This window comes from Penicilliopsis zonata (assembly GCF_001890105.1).
Source record: "Penicilliopsis zonata CBS 506.65 unplaced genomic scaffold ASPZOscaffold_4, whole genome shotgun sequence".
In the NCBI taxonomy this organism is placed as follows: domain Eukaryota; kingdom Fungi; phylum Ascomycota; class Eurotiomycetes; order Eurotiales; family Aspergillaceae; genus Penicilliopsis; species Penicilliopsis zonata.
Genome location: NW_019208914.1, coordinates 178,977 through 197,728, shown reverse-complemented (window position 1 = coordinate 197,728; position 18,752 = coordinate 178,977). Strand labels below are relative to the sequence as shown.

The window sequence follows — 18,752 nt, the reverse complement described above, 5'->3', positions numbered from 1 at the left end:
AGGAAATCGAATAGTTTGCGTAGGTTTGGATGGACTCCGCAGCGGGGGAAGAAGAGGAAGAGGGAATCTTGGGAACAGCGAGAGAGAGAGAGAGAGAGAGAGAGAGAGAGAGAGAGAGGGAGCTGTGGTTGATGGCCTCAGGCTACCATTACTCGTACCTAAGAAAAGGTACCACTTGGAGTTTTCAAGCTACCATGAACCTCATTCTGCTACATATAACTACTTATATATACTGCATGAAAAACCCTCGGCAACGCACTAATTGAATATATTTCAGCCTAAGATCTTTAGAAGAGGGGGGGTGGGAAGAAAAAAAAGAAAAAAAAGAAAAGGCTGGCTGCTGCCATCATCGGGGGGGATGATGAATGGATCGAATCGTACGGTTGGTGGGACCAGAGCTCGAGCACAGTTCAAGCAGGTTCTAGTACCATTTAACTATCAACTATTGACTATTGTTTACTGGGGTACTACAGTATGGTTCAACAGGCCACTCTTACTATGACATTCGATCCTATAATTCTATAGCCCTTAGCTGATGGTTTTCAATTGATGGGTATGATACTCAATTGCACTGAGACTCAATGGTTCATCCTCTGCAAATGCTACCTTCCTAGTCCTCCTACTCATGACGTATAGATCGGCGGATCGATCTAATTTTCGCCGGTACCAGATCTAGTATTATTGGCGAGCCACAGCTGCGCCACACAGGGTGTGTGGTGGCACAGTGGCTGGATTATCTTAGTATGGACTATGGAGTCTATGGACACTTTGGTACGGACTAGTCCCTAAGCGAGAGTTAGATTAGGTATCTACCTAGTAGGTAGTAGGTATCTAGATACCGCTCAATACGCGGTTTTGTAAAATATGGTGCTGGGTAAGCGGTATTTACCTGCTCGGATACACCGAATTCTCCCAGGTCTATCAAGTAGTCTGGCATGAACTACTCCATAACTATCTGGTCAATCAGATACTAACCAGTGAACTAGTCAGTTACCTAGGTACTAGGTAGTTACTAGGTACTCCTTCGTAATTAATAGAAGTCAGTAAATACTCTATTGAGTTAGTATTTGCCACTCTATATATTGCTTCTGTAGTATACTACGCAGTATCTCTATGCTCTAAACTTACTAGAGGAGCTATCTTTTAGTTATGAAGTATACTATATATATATATATATATTTTAATTAGTATTACATATTCTGTACACGTGTCCGGCAAAGTATGTACTATGTACTGCAGCCATGTGCAATAGTTATACTTATCCTGTTGATCCATCACATCGCACAGACCATTGTACACTACTACACCGTACTCCGTACACCGTAAAGTGAAGGTCAAGGACATCCCATCAGACAGACTAGGTGACTATAAGAATAGGTAGGTAGATATCTAGATAAGTAAATAAATAAGCTTGAACTAACACATCATCGAATATCATAAGGTACCTACCTAGATATATCTGTGGAGTAAGTAGAGATACCTCATTTATGAGATAAACAACTAGTAACTACACATAATATGACAGGCATTCCATCAGACGATATGCCAGGGCGACGGGGCCTGGATGGCTCATGGACGACGAATTGGATGAAGCAAAAAGGCAATATTGTAACGCTAAACCTAACTAGGCAGCACCCCCCAACATTATACTGCTAACTACAAATAGCTATCACATGATATCGGGGTGCTCCTTCCTCTCCTTCCTTCTTCCTCTCCTTCCTCCTCTCCTCTTTCCTTCATATCTCACAAACTCATCACCGAAGACCAGGATCTTGGGATCATGATATCATATGTTGACAGTTCTTTAACACTCGTGAGACACAGAAATCACAAGCAATCGATGAATGATCAGACTGACCAAGTCCAGCTCCAGACGCTGCTCGTGTCGATCACAACGTATACCCCCCATCGACCACCAACCCGGTCCCGTACACGAAACTGCTCATCGGTGATGCTAGGAATAGAATCGCATCGGCAACTTCCTCTACCTGCCCGATCCGGCCCACCGCCGCTGACTGCACCTCCGTGTCGAGAATGCCGGATTTCACATCCTCATCAATCATGGGGGTATATATCCACCTGGGAGAGAAAAATCATTAACCACCTTGCTATCTAGGCTCTTCTGCATAGTCTATCAGAAAGAAACCTCACCCTGGGCAGATGGCGTTGATCCGGATACCCTGCGGGGCATATCTCTTCGCGTCCTGTCCATGGTCAGCCATGGCAATCACTGACCCTGTCGACGGAGACATGAGAACAGACAGCCTTTGTAAATCCCATAACAGCTTGTTTTCTTGTCAGTATACCACTTTAAAACTTGCAGATCAAACTCGTCTGTGGAAACATACCATGCTTGGCCGAGACATATGGCGCAAATGGTATCCCGGTTGCAGGTGCACTCAGCCCCAGTGCAGAGGCTACATTGATGATGACTCCGCGGCCGTATCGAGAACCTCGAGATCTACTCATGTCTCAGCAGAAAAAGGTAGAGCAAAAAAAAGCGGCCGTTCTAGAAAGAAAATACTCCTGCTGCAGCATCTGCTGGATCTCGGCACGCTCGCTCAGCCAGCATCCGGTCTGGTTGATGCTGATCACCCGCTGCCAGGCGTCCTGCGGCACTTCATGCGTGTCTATGGTGGGATCGCGGATTCCCGCAGCATTGACTGCAATGTCCAACCGTCCGAACTGCTGCACTGTCTGCCGAACTCCATCCTCCACTGCCTTCTCATCCGTCACGTCCACCACCAGAATCATCACCGCTACATCCGGGTGTTGCGCCTTGATCTCCCCGCGCACCTTGTCTAGTGCATCGAAATCGAGGTCAAGCAGACTGAGGTTGGAGATACCGCTTTTGGCGAAGGCCATCGCCGTGCCGGCCCCGATGCCTGTAGATCGAGGTCAGGATACCCGTTTTGCTAATGCTGGCCCGCGAGATAGTGCTTCGCGGGGTACTACCTGACGCTCCGCCGGTGATCAACGCTGTGCCTTGGACAGACATAATTTCCTACACTCCTTGGACAGAAGCTGTGTTTCGTTGTTGCTTGGGAATCGGCCGCCAAAGGGAGGGGGTATAAGATATCTATAGTCTAACTGACGCTTACAGAAACGGACGAGATTGCACCCTGTCTGCCCGGAGACCCTGGCACATTCTTATACAGAACACTAACCTGCATGACTGCCCAACACGAGGTTACATGATAATATAATGCCTGCTGTTGCCCTGCTCCCCCTCCCCCCCTTCTGGAAGCTCATTGTATCATTGGCTAGGCTCCCTCACCAGCACTGCGCGATAGTGGATATTCCCCGCGCGTAGCTCGCTCAAAGCCCGTTCTACGCCCTCCACGGTCAGCGGGAAGCTCACCACAGTCGGCGTGATGTGTTGGTTCGCTGCAAAGACCAGCAGTTCACGCAGTCGCGTTCGCGAGCTCACCCGCACCCCTTGGATGCAGATGCCGGCCAGACCCATCTCCAGTATAGGCACCGCCGCCGGCTCGAACGCTACAGTCAGCGGGTAGATAATGCTGCCCGTGTCCATCAGTGGAATCAGACTGTTCTTGTCATCAACGAGACTACTGAAAATGAAAGGGGGAGAGACCAAAAAAAAAAGAAAGAAAGAAACCTGCTTACGCTGCATAGTCCGTGGCCATACTCCCACAGAGCAAGAGATGCTTCAGGCGCAAGGGAACCGCTTCACCGTCCCAGACATGAAACTCTGAGGCCCCGTACGCGAGCGCGTCGGCTCGCTTTTCCTCACTACGCGACAAGGCCACCACTTCGTACCCCATCGCGGCCGCCAGCTTGATCGCCAGATGACCCAGCCCCCCGATGCCCATCACACCCACTCGCTGCGGCGGCCGCGCCCCGAATGAGAGCAGGCAGTTCCAGACTGAACCTCCCGCGCAGAGCATCGGCGCCGCATGTTCCGATGTGTAGCCCTCAGGGATTGGGAACAGGCAATCCGCGTCCCAGACGACACCATGACTGAACGAGCCCAGGTCCAGGTCTGTCTCGCCGTAGCGTCGGCAGCGTCGGCAGAACTGGTCCCAGCCTATAGAGAGATCAGCATGGACAGCCACATCAAAGAGTCTCAAGATGACTACCAAGGAAGAGACTAAAGAAGGCAGGGTGAGGAGGGGGGGGGGGGGTGGGCCTAACCTGTCGCGCAGTTATCGCACGCGCCGCACACTTGGCGGATATATCCAAATCCCACCCGGTCCCCGACTTTTACCGTGCTCACCAGGGAGCCGATTTGGCGGACGATGCCTACCCCTTCATGCCCTAGCACCTGACCGGAGGTCACAAAATGCTCGTCCGTGCCACAGAGGCCAGAGTGCGTGGTTTCAATATATGCCTCATTGGGCTGGAGGGTGCGGGTGGTCGTGTCGGCTACTATTCGCCCATCTTTACCCCCACGGTATACCTCGAAGGAGACAGACATGTCTCTGGCGTCTGTTTCTCTGTGTGGTGCTTTTATCTGAGAGAGGGGGAGGGAAAAGTTGCTTCTCAAGAGATGGACAGATGGGTTAGACGGATTCTGCTGGGCCTGCCTTGGTCCTTATAAGCCAGGGTGAGAGAGCATCTGCACTACTGCCACCCCTCGAGGCTGACCTTCCACACCGTGCCCGGATCAGGCAAGAGGCGGACGTTAGGTATGATTCCATATTCATCTATTGAGGGGCTATTTATCTGCATGCATATACTTGATCGTCTGACCGCAAGACGGGATTTGATTCCGTGCTCCCTCCCTACCTCCAGGGTTATATTCGCTAGGCTAATTCAGAAACTGTCTGGCAAATACGGTATGTTATTTTGTGGTGGTACGTCATGGCTGAAGTCTATGCTCTATAGATCGCCTTCTTCGTCATGCGGCCGAAAAAGTGAAGTGTCAGGAAATACACTGCCAATCCTGCGGCCGAGAGCTGTCCAGAATCCGAGACTATAATCTGGAGCAGTGCCCAGCGGAGGGCCAGGACACCTCCCAGGCCGTAGAGCTGCAGCAACACGGTTGAGCCCAGCGCGAATCTCTTTGCCAGTAGGTGCTGCACCAGGCTTAAAAGATACAGCAGGCGCAAAGATGGGGGCATTGAGGAGCGCACAAACAGGTCCATCGCGCTCGGGGTCGCTGAGCCCCGAAGCCAGGCCCGCACGCGCCATAGGAGACCGGCGGCAGCAGCTGGCTTGCTGTCCGTCCCAGAGGCGCCAGAACAGAGAAGATCCTCCAGCAACACTGGGTCAGAAACCCACAGTTGCTGCGCCGCAGTGTCGGCCACGTCGCCCACTGGCCGCATCTCTACCGCTAGCCCTTTGGCCATTGAGTCGTACTGCGTGATTCGGGAGAAGAACCCGGGTTCCAGCACCTCCACCTCCAAATGTCTGGCGGGGGTGTCCTTGCCGGTGACACACGAAGGTGATCTCAGACAGACTGGTTCGTTGGACAGCGCCCTGGATGGCAGGTAGCTTACCTCGACCGCGTCGGGATACGCCTGGATGTGGCGGGAGAGACATTCGCGAAAAAAGGGCTCCAAGGTCCTATACAAGGCAGATATCAATATCAGACTTTCCACCAAGTGAAAGGGTTTACCCACCGCTCGATGGCACTCGCTCGCCGTGGAACACTCCCCCGCTGGATGACAGGCTTATCCAGCATCTTCATGAGACCTAGATACTCTATGCGTAGCGCCTGAAAGATAATCCGCGGGGTTGTCAATGTGATAGGCAGCGTCCACCGCACCAGGAACCAGACTAGGGAGAGTGCCGTTGACCGCACCGGGTCCAGCGGGCGCTCGCGGCAGCTAATCCGTGTCGTGAGTTTGGCGTCACCGGCTGGGCTGATGCTTGTGGTGTTGGAAAGTGAGACGGCGGCGCTCCACGAGCTTTCCTGTAGCGGATCGAGGAACCGGGTTGCAATGCTGCCCTCAACCTTCTCGAAGGGGGAGGCGTAAACGTGCTTCTCCCATGAACCCTGATAGAAGGCAGAAATCGGGACTGAAGGCAACGAGTGGATCATCCCTGCCGCGTCCAGATCTTCTTCTTTCTCACCCGCAAGTGCTGCTGACTTGACAGGATCATGCTCGTCGCTACCGCTGCGGCGGACCTCAAACAGCACGTTACGCTTCTCATCAAAGGAATTGTTGATCTCCATGATGACGGCGTCGAGCTGGCGGGCCGGCGAGTACAGGTACCACCAGGTCACCACACTGCGGGACCACCACAGCCACTGCGGTACGCTTAACATGTATGCGTACGGCCAACGTGCAGGATCAAGATTCTATAGACGTTATTTGTCAGCAAGAAGAAGAAGAAGAAGAAGAAGAAGAAGAAACTTTGCTGACCTGGGCCCGCAGAAAACGATGCAGCTTCTCCCCCAGTCCGAGGTGCTCATCACCGCGATGGAGATACCGTGCTGAATCGAAGCGGAACCAGCTGTCCCAGGGCGTGGTCGACCCACTGCGTTGCTTGTCATCGATAGACAGCAGGTGACCCACGCGGCCGCAAAGACCCACGGGGACTCCGATCAACAGGACCCGATGACTGAACTGATTGTTCACGGGTTTGCGCCGGGTATGCGTGATGGTGACAGGGAAGAGGAGCGGCCTCCCCAGCACGGTTACCGACTTGTCTGACTGGGAGACCAGCCGGCGCGGGCCCCAGATGGCCCAGAACAGCAAGACGAGCAGAGAGACAACCGCGGCGAGCAGCAGGGCTGCCACGCTCCTCATCACCCAGAAGACTGGTGCCGCGCTTCTCAGGCCGAGGAAGATGCCTACCGTCGTGGCAGGCGACCAAAGCAAATCCATGATCATTTTTTCTTCTTATCTAGGAGTGCAACGGGGATATCGCACAGCGTCAAAAGTTACTAGTTAGCACAGCACCCTTCGATGTCTACCTACTAGGTAAATTTATACTCTCGGTTATACTAAATTCTCTCATAGATGACTCGGATCCGAGACTTAGGCAGGCCGCCTTACATAACCTGATTGTCCATAGTCCTCTGGTTCGTGGAGGAGAGTATGTATTAGGGGGGGGGGGATTAATATCACTGCTATAGGGTACTCTCCCCTTTTGAGTTTTGTCTATCATGTGTAATCAATTAGTTATGGATGCAGATCCATCCCGTTGACCGTTGCCCGTTGCTGCAGAACGGAGCTAGCCAGGTCTACAGATGATCTATCACATTCCCTGCCGCTGCACTGACAGCAGGCGGGTTTATCTTCCGTGTTGACGAACTACTCAGGACTCAATACGGTGGCTTAGCGTATGCCTCGAACACTTCTCAAACCAGCCCAAAAAAACAACCCATGCATTTGACCCCTCCATGTTGAATGGACGGCTGACCCTCGCGCATACTACATATCTCTCTTCTCTCTCTACATGACGGAGAATTGCGTAATTCTATCTTGGGATGCCATGCAGCATCGAACCCATCCCTGCTTCTCACTTATCGCCGCCACCCGGATATGGCTTTCCTTCCTGTTAATGCCTGTCATATTTCCAATCCCTGACTCCAGCTGCCGCCCAGTGAGTGGACAGCCACATCTGCAGAGAACTCCATGGATAGATGAACCAATTCTTCCCGGTCTCCCGATCAATGAAATACTGCAGATCCAGAAAAACATCAGCATCATTTAACCGGTGGAAGAGGATTTTTCGGAGACCAAGACAGGGGGAGGGGGGAGGGGTAACACCCACACTGGCGCAGGAGCTGTCATGCACTGTCTGGCTGAGAGCCGCCTGCAGAGTCTGGTGGAATTGCTTCTCGGCCTCAACCTTTACCTCGACGGAAGTGTCCCTGCCCCGAAGGATTGGGCTGATGACAGAGATGATAAGATCCACATAACTGACCCGTCAGCCATCTGGTCTAGGTTCGGATCGGGGATCACCACGCAGGTGCACTAATTGGGGGGATTGAGGGTGGACTCAACCTTTCAATTGATACCAAGGTAGATGTATGCGCTCGCCCTGAGTTCGGTCCCAGAACATAGAAGAAATTGGGGAAGCCATGCATCGCCACCGACTGGTAGGTTGCTTTGCTTCCGTATTCATCCCAATGCTGCTGACGAGTCTTGCCTCCTCGGCCTCGCAGGGTGACGTCAAACTGAGTGAGGGAAAATCCTGTTGCTAGCAGCTGGGATGGTCAACGTCAATCCAACCCAGATGACCAATTCTATCCCCCCCTTCCCCCCGGGTTTCCACTCACACATCGGGAATTTGACTTACAATGATATCGGCAGGAATTGTTTCACCAGACCTTGTCACAATGGAATTGGGCTGCACCGCCAAGATAGGGTCATTTGTCAGGCGGACGTCATCCCGATGGAGGGTTGCAGTATACGAGCGGTCGAATACGCGCCTCTAGTGGTGCACTTGATTTAATTTTGTGTCTTTTTTGGTTTCTTTTTTTTTTTAACTCTTCCAGGGGTATTCTTACTTTGCATCCAAACTCATATGTCGGTATCAAGTGTGCCCAGTACTTAGCTGAACGTGAAGAAACCGAGGAAGCAGCAATTAGTCCAGTTTTCATATGCAATTGATCTGCACGCTAATTAATGACTTACCTGGTGCAGTTTCCTGCACATAATCGAAGCTCGATTTTGCCGACTGGATCCGGTCTTGAATTCCGTCCTCGCTCGTGCTGAACTGCTGGAACGCGCTCTCCATGTATAGCAGCATAAGTTGGCGCAGCAGAAAGAGAAGACCAGGTATGTATCGCAGCAACGCTCGGGCTAACGGAGAAATATCGTAATTGCAGCTGGGTACTATGTGATGAGGCGTCTGGGACCATGACTCAGTAATCTCTCAAGGATTCTCTTCTTCTTCTCCCTTCCCTTCCCTTCCCTTTTTGGTTTCGTGGAGGGAAGGGTGTGTGGACACAGAGGAGCTTACCCTCATGAACTGTGTGATGAATTTGGCCTTGCCGGCAATAGCGGGCATCAACTGTATTGCAGATGCTGCATAATGAGATGCAATGCAACCATATTCATACGGTGATGTCTGGATATCTCACCTCCATTTCCAATCACAGCGACGTGCTTGTCTTCCAGATTGATATCAGACTTCCACCGAGATGTGTGGATAACCTCTCCCCGAAAGGTCCCGATGCCCGGTGCATTGAATGGATGAGGGTCGACAAGACCACCCACGGCCGAGATGAGGATGCGACACTCGCGTGTGAACTGCTCTCCTGTCCGTAGATCCCTCATCTGCACCCGCCAGGTATGGGTTGTATCCTGCCAGTAGGCGCCCTGCCATTCGGTGTAGCCGACAAAGTGATCATCCACGCCATAGGACTGGGCAACCTTCATCAAGTACGTCAATATCTCGGCTTGAGGTGGAAACCACTGGCTAAAATCCGAGCTGGGGGCAAAGGAGAGACTATAGCAGACGCCAGGGATGTCGACGGCGCATCCTGGGTCTGACAGTGTGTGACGATTAGAGTCTTACACTTTCCGCCTGCCACTCTTTCAGGAAAAACCAGGGTGGGTTCAACAAACAGGTGTTGGCTCTCCAGGTTCCTCCAATACCATCCATTCGGTCGTAGATGCAGTAATCATCTAGATCAAAGTTTCGTTTCAGTTGACAGGCGATGGCAACCCCAGAGAAGCCGCCGCCTATGATGATCACGGAACAGAAGGGCCTAGGTGTGGCAGACATGATAGGCTGAGATCGAGAACGCCGAGATATGAGGGAATAGGTGACCAAATAGATGACCAAATAGATGAGGAAATGGCGGATAGCTAAAGGATTCTAACTTTTACTTGCATACTGGGGCGTGATAGTTCATCTCACTGCCCACTCTTATAGCCTGCAATTCCGTCCTCGGAGTTAAGAGCATCCAAAGATATCGACGTATGCAATTGTGTATGTGCCACACCACATACAGTATGTGGATAATGACCAGGGCCTGCTATACAGCATGCATGTCTCGAGATACCCTGAAGATAGAAGAATATTCTGGACCGTATTGGAGGGTCGGAATGACTGTAACACGTCATAATCTCAGGGCTAATAAAACGTGCTGTTGACTCCTTCCTAATTAGGTAATTGCTTCCATGATAGCATCATGGCAATCTGTAAAAACAGGTAGATGATAAAATGTACTTAGTAGTTTTTCTATTGACCCCGTGAGCGCGTTTTTTCTCTCTTGGTTTAGCTGATATGCCGAGTGAACAAAGTGATGGAAAGTGTTTATCCTTGTCCAGCAGCCAGCCGCATTGGGGTTGTGAATAAGGGACATCCAGTATGCTAGATAGTGAAAAGTAATACCTGAGAACTCTAGACTGCTAAGTCAAAAGGTCGTCATCATCAACCGTAAATTCCTGATTCGTACTTTCCAGGGCCCTGTAAAGTATTGCCCGGGTAGGATCCTTACAGGTAGTTAGGTATTGCTCAGGTCATGTAGAAATTTAAGTCCCTTATGTGACTCAAGGAAAATTCATGGGGGGGTTTCATGCTCCCTCACATACCTGAGACTTTCACATCCCCATTATGATCATCGCCTACAGTATCGTCTTCAGCCTGGTGGTGGTCGCTGGCCTTCATGCCTTGAAGCTCAGGCTAGCCTCGCTCCGCTCTCTCCCTCTTCCTCCTGGACCACGCCCAAAGCCCATTGTTGGAAATGTCGCTGACCTCCCGGTTAGAGGCGAGAAGGGTTGGGAGCATTGGTTCAAACACAAGGATCAGTATGGTAGGGAGAAAAATTGGGGGGTCGAACGGGATAGTTGCTCGTTTGTAATGAGCGTGATGAATGACGAAGAATAGGGCCCATCAGCTCCGTCACGACCATGGGACAGACTGTGATTATCTTGAGTAAGGCCGAGGTCGCCTTTGAACTGCTGGAAAAGCGTTCCTCGCTGTACTCGGCTCGACCAGAGGCGGTTTTCTCCAAGGAACTGTATATGCCCCTTTCCCCTTCAGACCTGTACACAGATACTTCCCTGGCTAATCTCCCATAAGGGCCGGCTGGGACCGCACGGTAACTATGAAGAGTTCGGCCAGCGAGGTTCGGGTACACCGGAAGTACATGGCCCATCTGATAGGATCCAAGAAGGCTGTTGCCAACTTCACGCTACAACAAGACGTTGAGACTCGCCGACTGCTGGTACGCCTACTGGAGCACCCGGCAGATCTATGGGTACATCTTCAACGGTACGGATGACTGTGCATCGGAAGATGTTCTCTCCCTCTGTGTGTGCCTGTATTTTCTTTTTTCTTGCTTCTTCTGACATCATGCCTAGGCTCACCGCAGGGTCAATGCTCAACATCCTGTACGGCTATACCATCGAACCACAGGGGTCAGACTCTCTTATGGATGTGGTGAATTTATCCTTGTCTCAGTTTGTGTTAGCTGTCGAGCCTGGAGCCTGGCTAGTGGACAGTTTCCCATGGCGTACGTTGTCCAGGGTCCTCGCCCTTCCTCTCTCCCTGCCGGGCAAGCGAGGTGCAGTGCTAATATCTAGTCAGTCAAATATCTCCCGGAATGGTTTCCCGGCGCAGGCTTCCATCGTACGGCCCGCGAATGGGGTCAAACCTTGGCCCTGGTGGCCGAGCAGCCATACGCCTTTGTCGTCCACCAGATGGGCCAGGGCAATAACGAAACCTCGTATGTGTCGAAGCACATTGAAGATCTCAATCACAAGCCCACGCCAGATGAGGAACACACCATCAAATGGACTGCTGCGACAATGTTTGCAGGTGGCTCGGACACGGTGCGGGTTTTTCTCCACCAGAAGGAAATAGAATGCTAACCATTTATTTTATGTTTGGGCAGACCCCTTCCATCCTTTCGGTCTTCTTCCTGGCTATGGCCTTATTTCCCGATGCCCAACGCGCGGCACAGGAGGAGCTCGATAGGGTTGTGACTACCGGCTTCGCTACGATCGAGGACCGTGACCGGCTGCCATACGTGAACGCTCTGATATTAGAGGCAATGCGTTGGCATCCAGTGGTGCCGTTGGGGGTTCCGCACCGGTCTACCGGCATGGACTCCTATGAGGGATATCGAATCCCCAACAACTCAATTGTGGTCGCCAATATCTGGTGAGCAAGAATCCCCAGCCCCTGACCGCCAGAGAGTACATACCCGTGGACTAACCTCTCGCTCTCTTCACCCTTAGGGCCTTCACCCACGATCCCGAGACGTACCCGGACCCGATGGACTTCAAGCCCGAGCGCTTCCTCGCTCGCAACGGACAGGCCCCCCAGCTCGATCCCACTCGTCTGATCTTTGGCTTCGGGCGTCGGATCTGCCCCGGACGATTTTTGGCCGATTCCACCATCTTCCTGACCGTCTCCAAATGCTTGGCGGCCTTCAACATCAGCAAAATGGTCAAAGATGGACAGGAAGTCGAACCCACCGTCGACTTCACACCAGGGACTATCAGCCATCCGTGTCAGTACGAGGTCAGCATCCGGCCGCGCAATGCGGAATGCGAGGCTCTGATCCGCTCCTTTGACGACCCAGTGGTCAAGGGAGACTCTGATATTCTTCGTGAGATTGCAGCCCAATTCTGAAAGGAAATAGGAGTCTTGTCCAGGCTTGGTCGTCTGGCAAAGGGAAAGAACGAGAGAGGCACACGTGAAGCTCCCGTGCCTCGTGATGGTCAGGTGATTCTGTATGCCTAAGGCTCCCAGCCTATAAGCCTAAACATGATGGATAGTAACTAAGTTAAAGGATAGGTTGAGAGTAATGAGTTCTAACTAGCAAAGACAGACTAGTTACAGTGGTAGATGATACAATCTCATTGCTATCAATGTTATGCAGAAGTCATTAACACGCTTCGATTACCTGCCCATCCGGATCACACCAGCTGCCACCAGCTTTTGGATCTTCATGCGCACCTGCGGGTTCTTCGTGTGCTCCTGCAGGGCTGCAGGGTCGCTCTTGGCCTGTTGCAGGATGCTCTGCATCACGGGGTCTTGGAGGATGGACATGATCTGCTCATTAGTAAGAGGCATGGGTTTGGGGGAAGATGTAATTGAGAGATTGTTAGGAACACTCACCTCCGGGTCGTTCTGGATGCGGTCCATCGTCTGTTGCTCCGTCTCACCCGCACGAGCGCTGAACTGAGCCTCCAGACACTTTTGCTGCTGCTCCTCGATCTCACGGGCGTGCTTGCCCTCGGGGTCGTGCTCGCCCGCCTCGGTCAGTACATCAAGGGCCTTGTTGTACTCCTTCATCGCCACAAGCGCCTGCGTCTTGCGCATGTACGCCCGCATGAAGTTCGGGTCGCGCTTGAGCGCCTCGTCGCAGTCCTGCACCGCCTGGGGGAAGGCCATGAGCTTGATCAGCGCCGCCGCGCGGTTCGAGAAGCCGCGGACGTCGTCCGGCGCCCGCTTCGTCATCTCTGTGAAGGCTTCCACCGCTCCGGCAAAGTCACCGTCCTGGAACTTCTTCTGGCCTAGCTCGCGGGCCTTCTCCGCCTCCGCACTGTCGATGTACGCATCGCGCTCCGCCTTAGTCTTGGCCTTCTCGGCATTCCGGAGCTTTGTCAGCGCATCGGGTGTCCGGTGCTCTGTCAGCGACTTGTGGTAGAACTCGATCGCTTGGCCCAGGTCACCCATCTTCTCATACGCAGTTCCGATACGTGCAAAAGACCTTGAAATCATCCATGAGTAACCCGTACACTAGGCACACACCGTTATGGTCACTTACTTGGCAATAATCTTGAAGTCAGCACGCAAGTCACGACCCTCCTCCACAGCCTTCTGGCAGGTCTCCACGGTCCCCTGGTAGTCACCCTTTTCGAATTTGGCAGCACCAATGTTGTTCAGATAGGTGATGTCCTTGTTCAGCTCCCAAGCCTTCTCGTAGTGCGCGATAGCCTCGTCGAACTGCTTCTTCTTGTAGAAATCGTTTCCGAGCTTCTTCTCGGCGTCACCAGCTTCCTGGGCCTGCTTCTTGTTGACAGTCTCCTCATCTACAGGCTCAGGCTCAGGTACAGGCTCTGGCGCCTTCTTAGTCTCAGCCGGGCGAACATCCGGCATGGGGATGTCCTCTTCCGGCTCGGCAGCACCAGAAGCTCCCGCGGCGCCCTCCGGAGGTGCGCCGAAGCTCATGTCAATACCCAGGAGAACACTCATAACCTGCAGGAAGCGTGGGTCACGGAGCTCTTCACCCAAGCTGTTCGGATTGTCCTTGAGCCGCTGCAGCTTCTCCATGAACTGGCGGTCCGCAAGTAGCCCGGCGGTCTGCGGGTTGCTAGCCAGCTTCGCGAACATGTTCGGGTCATTGAAGACGCCACCCAGACCGCCCATCGGATCGCCCGTGACTCCGTCAGCCTGGGCCTCTGCGTTAATGGCCCGCTTGACGGCATTCATTCCACTCTTGGCCTGCTCGTTGGTGGGTTCGAGCTTGAGCGCTTCTTCGTAGGCATCATGTGCGGCAACTACACAGCCGTATCAGTGTCCATCATCTCCCGTATCGACCACACCTCACTCACGTAGGTCTCCCAAACCACGGTTGGCTGCTCCTTTACGCAACCAACCCTTGGACCAGTCGGGCTTCAGCTCGGTGGCTTTGTCGGCATCATCAAGCGCCTTCTGGTACTCGGTTTGGGCAGCATAGACGGCCGATCGGTTCGAATAGAGGATATGGTTGCTCGGATCCAGCTCAATGGCCTGGGTGAATTTCTCACTGTCATCCAGTCAGTCATTCCAGTCACCCTCACTGTTGTCCCATCCACCCACCGCTCTCAGCTATCGGGGAAAGGCGGGGTACAACACATACATAGCAGTAGGGTAGTCCTTTGCAGAGAAGGCCTTGTTGCCCTCGGCTTTTAAAGCGTCGGCCATGGTGTCTGGACGTCAAACTGCGCTCTGTAGAATGAGCTTCAGGGTGTGTTGGATGAGGAAGTTGCCAGCCGTTGCCTGCGGGTGGTCTGCCTGATTATGAGCTCTGTTGGCTGAGCTTCTCGAAATTTCCGGAAGAAGTGGGTGCCTTGTAGCCTGAGGCATAGTATTTATGCCTCAGGATTTATGCCTCAGGCTATAAGGCATACTTAATTCAGCCTCAGGCAGGAAGCTAACTGCTTTCGGCCTTCCCCACTCATTATTCAACGTGAACAAAAAAAACACCTCCACCAGCGTGAGCTCGAGCGCTTTGCCGGCTAGTTTCCTTCCTATCCTCACGTCTGATCGATCTCCTGTCGATGTACGGCTGACGGCTGGTCGCAATTGCCAGGGTGTCTGCAGGAGTATCCCTGAACATGCCATTTCACAGCCCATTTCGGTAGTCGACAGCCTTCCCTCCATCCTCCACACCATGAGTACCGCTGAGCTCGCAGCGCGGCTCTACGAAGCCTGCCTGAGCAAGTTCCCTCCCGACCATCTCTTTTACCAGCAGGACCTGCTTGGCCTGGGTATCGTACCTAAGAATGATCTCGCGCAGCTGCTCCAGTTGACCCAGACCCTGGTGGACCAGAAACTACTACGCCTTCTACAGGGGAAAAACGACCGATTAGCTTGGAAGATCATCTCGCGGGAGGATGCAGAGAAGTATGTATTCGGAATTGAGCTGTGATTTGACTGGTTGTTGTTGTTGTCGTTGTTTCTGTTGTTGTTTCTGTTGTTGCTGACTGCTATTCGACAGACTGCAAAACCTCAACCCTGACGAAAGTCTCGTTTACAATGTGATCCATTCGACAGGCCGCTCCGGCATTTGGGTCCGGGCGATACAGAACCGTACGGGTCTGCCCAAGTCAATCCTGGACCGATGCCTCAAGGCGCTGGAAGGGAAAAACTACATCAAAAGCGTGCACAATGTCAAGTTCCCGACCCGCAAGATGTACATGCTCGCGGGGCTTGCCCCCAGCGAGGATGTGACCGGCGGTGCGTGGTTCACCGACGGCGTGCTAGACGCCAACTTTATCAACTCCGTCTCCACCTTCATCGAATACACCGTGAGTCGCAAAAGCTGGTACGAGGCACCCGCCGTGGAGGTCCAGCGCAACAAGCGCATCAAGACCGCCGACGGCAGTGCCGCCGCCAAATTCCCCGACCGTTCCTCCGACCGGCAATATCTGCCCTTCCCAGCCGGATACCAGGGGTACTCGACAGTTGCAACCATCACGGCCGCGGTCAACGAGAGTGGCATCACGCCCGTCCGGCTAGGCGAAGAGAGTATCGTGCAGTTGCTGCAGGTCCTCTGTTTCGACAACAAGCTGGTCTCGTTGAACAACGGGGAGATGTACCGGTCCATTAAGAACCCGGAGGCTGTCAAGGCCCAACAGGCACGCAAGCCGGGCCCCATCGACCCGGACGCCGATGACGATGAGCGTCGCCGCCTCGTCTTCAACGGCATGACCGAGGCCCCCTGCGGCCAGTGTCCTGTCTTCAAGCTGTGCGCCCCCGGCGGCGCTGTCAGCCCGGAAACATGCGAATACTTTGACCCCTGGCTAGAGAAGGCCCTAGGCTTCTAGAAGAAGAAAAAAACCTGAGATGGATCAAGGGAAAATCGATTCCCCTCCCACACACTCAGGCTGAACTTTTTCCTAACCCTTTCCTCCTTGCATAGCGTTGGCGTTTATACGGCATTGAATCGCAGACCGGTACGGTCCGTCGTGAACCGTCCAAAATTATTCTGCATAAAATGAAATGGATTATGGTCATGAACAATAGAGTTGTGATGCCTTGCAGTTCTAAAAGTCTCGATATCTAGCATGTCAACTATCTCTTTTTTTGTATATTAGACAGATCTACAAGTCATAGCTTAGGTGATTTTCGACTTGGCTGTTTAAAAAACTTGCTATTAAGGGTATAATCTTAAAAAAGAAAAAAAAAAGCATACAAATCATATCGATACTACATCTTGTTATTTCCCCAGTGTTTCTCGACACTCTTCACAATACCATGTCCCGACGGGCTCCCTGGTCAATCCGACACACTTCCAGTGGAACCATTCATACGGACAATTGTCGTTGTCGCAGGCGACCATATCGCCATGGCTGACTGTCCGGCAAGTACAGTAGACCTTGGTATCCTCATTGCCCTCATCTTCCTCCTCCTCTTCTTCCTCCTCTTCTTCCTCATCCTCGTCCATATCATCATCTGCCCGTCGCGATACGCTAGCATTCTCCGAGTCGGAGACGTCGGCGCTGCTGAGCATCGATTCGTCTTCATCCTCGTCACCCCCGTTGGCGGAGGGTGACGATTTAGGGCCTACTTTGAGCCGGCTGGTGCTAGGCGAAGACCGTTTCGCCAGTTTCCCGTTGCCTGCAGAGATCGTCTTGATCTTCTTGACCTGCTGGTGCGGTGCAACTTTCTTTGTCATGGCCTTCTTCGTGATCGCCACAGAGCGCGGTCCAAGGCTTCCCGCTCGGCTGGAGACCGGAGTCCCCGGTTTGGGGGTACCTGGACCCAGCGACGATTGCCGTAGGTTCGAAGAAGCGGCGGGTAACGTCCCTAACGATGCATTCAGTCGTCGACGCTTGCTGTCGATTGCCCCGGTGGAAGATTCCCGGTGCCGTTGTTGGAGGTGTGCTGCGGCCGCAGACACGGGAGTAGCAGGGGCAGAGCTGCGCGCATTGCTTTGGGCTGTTAGTGTCATGACGCTGTTTGAGCGAGATATGCTAGGCTGGTTGCCTCGTTGCGAGGTGGCCGCGGCCGCGCTGGCATTTCCCGATGTCGGGTTGAGGGGAGAATATGCGGAATCGGTGGAAATGGGGTCGGGAAAGAATGCTTTGGGGGGGTCGCGGTACTGGTCTTTATTGTTGAACAGCGATGGGAGGGGGGGGTCATTCGAAAGGATGCCATCGTTTTGCAGGTCGCGAATCTTGACATCGAGTTTCTTGATCTGGCGGTCCAGTAAAATGCACGCTTTCTCGCTGAGATGGATCTTGTCATCCTGTAACTGCTGGCATTTGTCTAGATTCTGCAATATAACCTTGCTGTACTGCTCTTCTTTCGGGTTCGGTGTCAGGCTGCCATTCATCCGGATGAACTTTTGTATACTCGTGTCGCGAGAGTTGATGGTAACCCGACAGTCTTGGATAATCTTGTCCTTGGCCTGAATCTCCTCCATCAGATGGTTAATCTCCGCAGGCAAGTTCGCAACATCGTGAACGAATTGTTCCAAGACCGAAGCACAATCCTCTGCGCCGTGTGCCATCCTGGCTGACCAGCCTGGCTGATTTCTCCAATTCCTGTGAAATGTAAGCCCGAACGAGATCTTCGATATCGCAAGGGATCGGCGATACAAGGGCGTATTGAATTGATAAAACGACGTGTTGGTGAACGAGTGGCGCTCGGTCGGCCCACGGCATTCAAGGCATTGAAGCCTTAGAAGTTAAGGCAAACCTCCAGTCACGTGCTTATGCACCGCCTTATTCCTCACCAGCCACATATCCAGCCACTTTAAACCGCCCCCGCATCCCGTCAGGTACAAGGTAGGTACTCTGTAGTTACATCAAGTTCATCTAGGTACACTATATAGCAGAGACCTTGGCTTAAGAAGTATATTATGGACAAAAGAGCCTGTCCACGTATATCCAGACAATCTTATCTGATGGAAATTCGACCCATCCTGACTAAAATGAGCAAACAAGGCCCTCAGCAAGTTAACCTCCAGTTGGCTGCCTAGAATCATTGCCGGAAGCGAATCCTTTCTTTATCCCCATGTCTAGCGCCTCTCCGTCTACGACACCATCGCATATTTGACGCAAGATCTGGCTACATGTGGTCTCGGTGTGGATCGGTGATGACGTTGCCCCCCCTCTTCGCATTATTCTTACGGCTGCAGCGCGCTTTCTCTTGCGTTA

At 52.7% G+C, this 18,752-nt stretch overlaps 9 protein-coding genes across 9 annotated transcripts; 3 read left to right on the top strand and 6 right to left on the bottom strand.

Moving 5' to 3' along the window:
- Window positions 1-1,721: 1,721 nt before the first annotated feature.
- Window positions 1,722-2,992, bottom strand: ASPZODRAFT_112683 (hypothetical protein). The gene is made up of 6 exons (XM_022721046.1): window positions 2,953-2,992; window positions 2,525-2,885; window positions 2,349-2,461; window positions 2,263-2,285; window positions 2,152-2,204; window positions 1,722-2,079 (listed from the first exon to the last, which is right to left on the bottom strand). Exons 2-6 carry the CDS (start codon window positions 2,863-2,865, stop codon window positions 1,890-1,892), a joined length of 720 nt encoding a protein of 239 aa, XP_022582641.1. The 5' UTR covers window positions 2,866-2,885; window positions 2,953-2,992; the 3' UTR covers window positions 1,722-1,889.
- Window positions 2,993-3,127: 135 nt separating this feature from the next.
- On the bottom strand, window positions 3,128-4,636 carry ASPZODRAFT_1521523 (hypothetical protein). Its single transcript, XM_022725820.1, has 3 exons — window positions 4,156-4,636; window positions 3,628-4,048; window positions 3,128-3,548 (listed from the first exon to the last, which is right to left on the bottom strand). Exons 1-3 carry the CDS (start codon window positions 4,436-4,438, stop codon window positions 3,257-3,259), a joined length of 996 nt encoding a protein of 331 aa, XP_022582640.1. The 5' UTR covers window positions 4,439-4,636; the 3' UTR covers window positions 3,128-3,256.
- Window positions 4,637-4,835: 199 nt separating this feature from the next.
- On the bottom strand, window positions 4,836-6,719 carry ASPZODRAFT_140459 (hypothetical protein; the record flags this gene model as incomplete). The annotated part of the gene is made up of 3 exons (XM_022724666.1): window positions 4,836-5,529; window positions 5,586-6,268; window positions 6,333-6,719. The coding sequence occupies 3 exons, from the start codon at window positions 6,717-6,719 to the stop codon at window positions 4,836-4,838; spliced, it is 1,764 nt and encodes a 587-aa protein (XP_022582639.1).
- A 450-nt stretch (window positions 6,720-7,169) lies between these two features.
- Window positions 7,170-8,298, top strand: ASPZODRAFT_130055 (hypothetical protein). Its single transcript, XM_022722423.1, has 3 exons — window positions 7,170-7,596; window positions 7,690-8,017; window positions 8,084-8,298. The coding sequence occupies exons 1-2, from the start codon at window positions 7,408-7,410 to the stop codon at window positions 7,894-7,896; spliced, it is 396 nt and encodes a 131-aa protein (XP_022582638.1). The 5' UTR covers window positions 7,170-7,407; the 3' UTR covers window positions 7,897-8,017; window positions 8,084-8,298.
- On the bottom strand, window positions 7,793-9,850 carry ASPZODRAFT_1522618 (hypothetical protein). The gene is made up of 7 exons (XM_022725834.1): window positions 9,492-9,850; window positions 9,005-9,412; window positions 8,884-8,948; window positions 8,556-8,772; window positions 8,429-8,475; window positions 8,218-8,352; window positions 7,793-8,125 (listed from the first exon to the last, which is right to left on the bottom strand). Exons 1-7 carry the CDS (start codon window positions 9,649-9,651, stop codon window positions 7,877-7,879), a joined length of 1,281 nt encoding a protein of 426 aa, XP_022582637.1. The 5' UTR covers window positions 9,652-9,850; the 3' UTR covers window positions 7,793-7,876.
- Window positions 9,851-10,485: 635 nt separating this feature from the next.
- Window positions 10,486-13,061, top strand: ASPZODRAFT_2123095 (hypothetical protein; the record flags this gene model as incomplete). The annotated part of the gene is made up of 8 exons (XM_022727813.1): window positions 10,486-10,684; window positions 10,759-10,891; window positions 10,954-11,145; window positions 11,235-11,386; window positions 11,461-11,705; window positions 11,768-12,036; window positions 12,114-12,462; window positions 12,534-13,061. 8 exons carry the CDS (start codon window positions 10,486-10,488, stop codon window positions 12,576-12,578), a joined length of 1,584 nt encoding a protein of 527 aa, XP_022582636.1. The 3' UTR covers window positions 12,579-13,061.
- ASPZODRAFT_1522014 (hypothetical protein) lies at window positions 12,569-14,923 on the bottom strand. Its single transcript, XM_022725826.1, has 6 exons — window positions 14,726-14,923; window positions 14,439-14,632; window positions 13,652-14,384; window positions 13,000-13,594; window positions 12,838-12,933; window positions 12,569-12,779 (listed from the first exon to the last, which is right to left on the bottom strand). Exons 1-6 carry the CDS (start codon window positions 14,788-14,790, stop codon window positions 12,753-12,755), a joined length of 1,710 nt encoding a protein of 569 aa, XP_022582635.1. The 5' UTR covers window positions 14,791-14,923; the 3' UTR covers window positions 12,569-12,752.
- A 336-nt stretch (window positions 14,924-15,259) lies between these two features.
- Window positions 15,260-16,415, top strand: ASPZODRAFT_62264 (hypothetical protein; the record flags this gene model as incomplete). Its single annotated transcript, XM_022729069.1, has 2 exons — window positions 15,260-15,513; window positions 15,587-16,415. The coding sequence occupies 2 exons, from the start codon at window positions 15,260-15,262 to the stop codon at window positions 16,413-16,415; spliced, it is 1,083 nt and encodes a 360-aa protein (XP_022582634.1).
- Window positions 16,416-16,807: 392 nt separating this feature from the next.
- ASPZODRAFT_150424 (hypothetical protein) lies at window positions 16,808-18,103 on the bottom strand (the record flags this gene model as incomplete). Its single annotated transcript, XM_022725619.1, has 1 exon — window positions 16,808-18,103. The coding sequence occupies one exon, from the start codon at window positions 18,101-18,103 to the stop codon at window positions 16,808-16,810; it is 1,296 nt and encodes a 431-aa protein (XP_022582633.1).
- Between the last annotated feature and the right edge of the window lie 649 nt (window positions 18,104-18,752).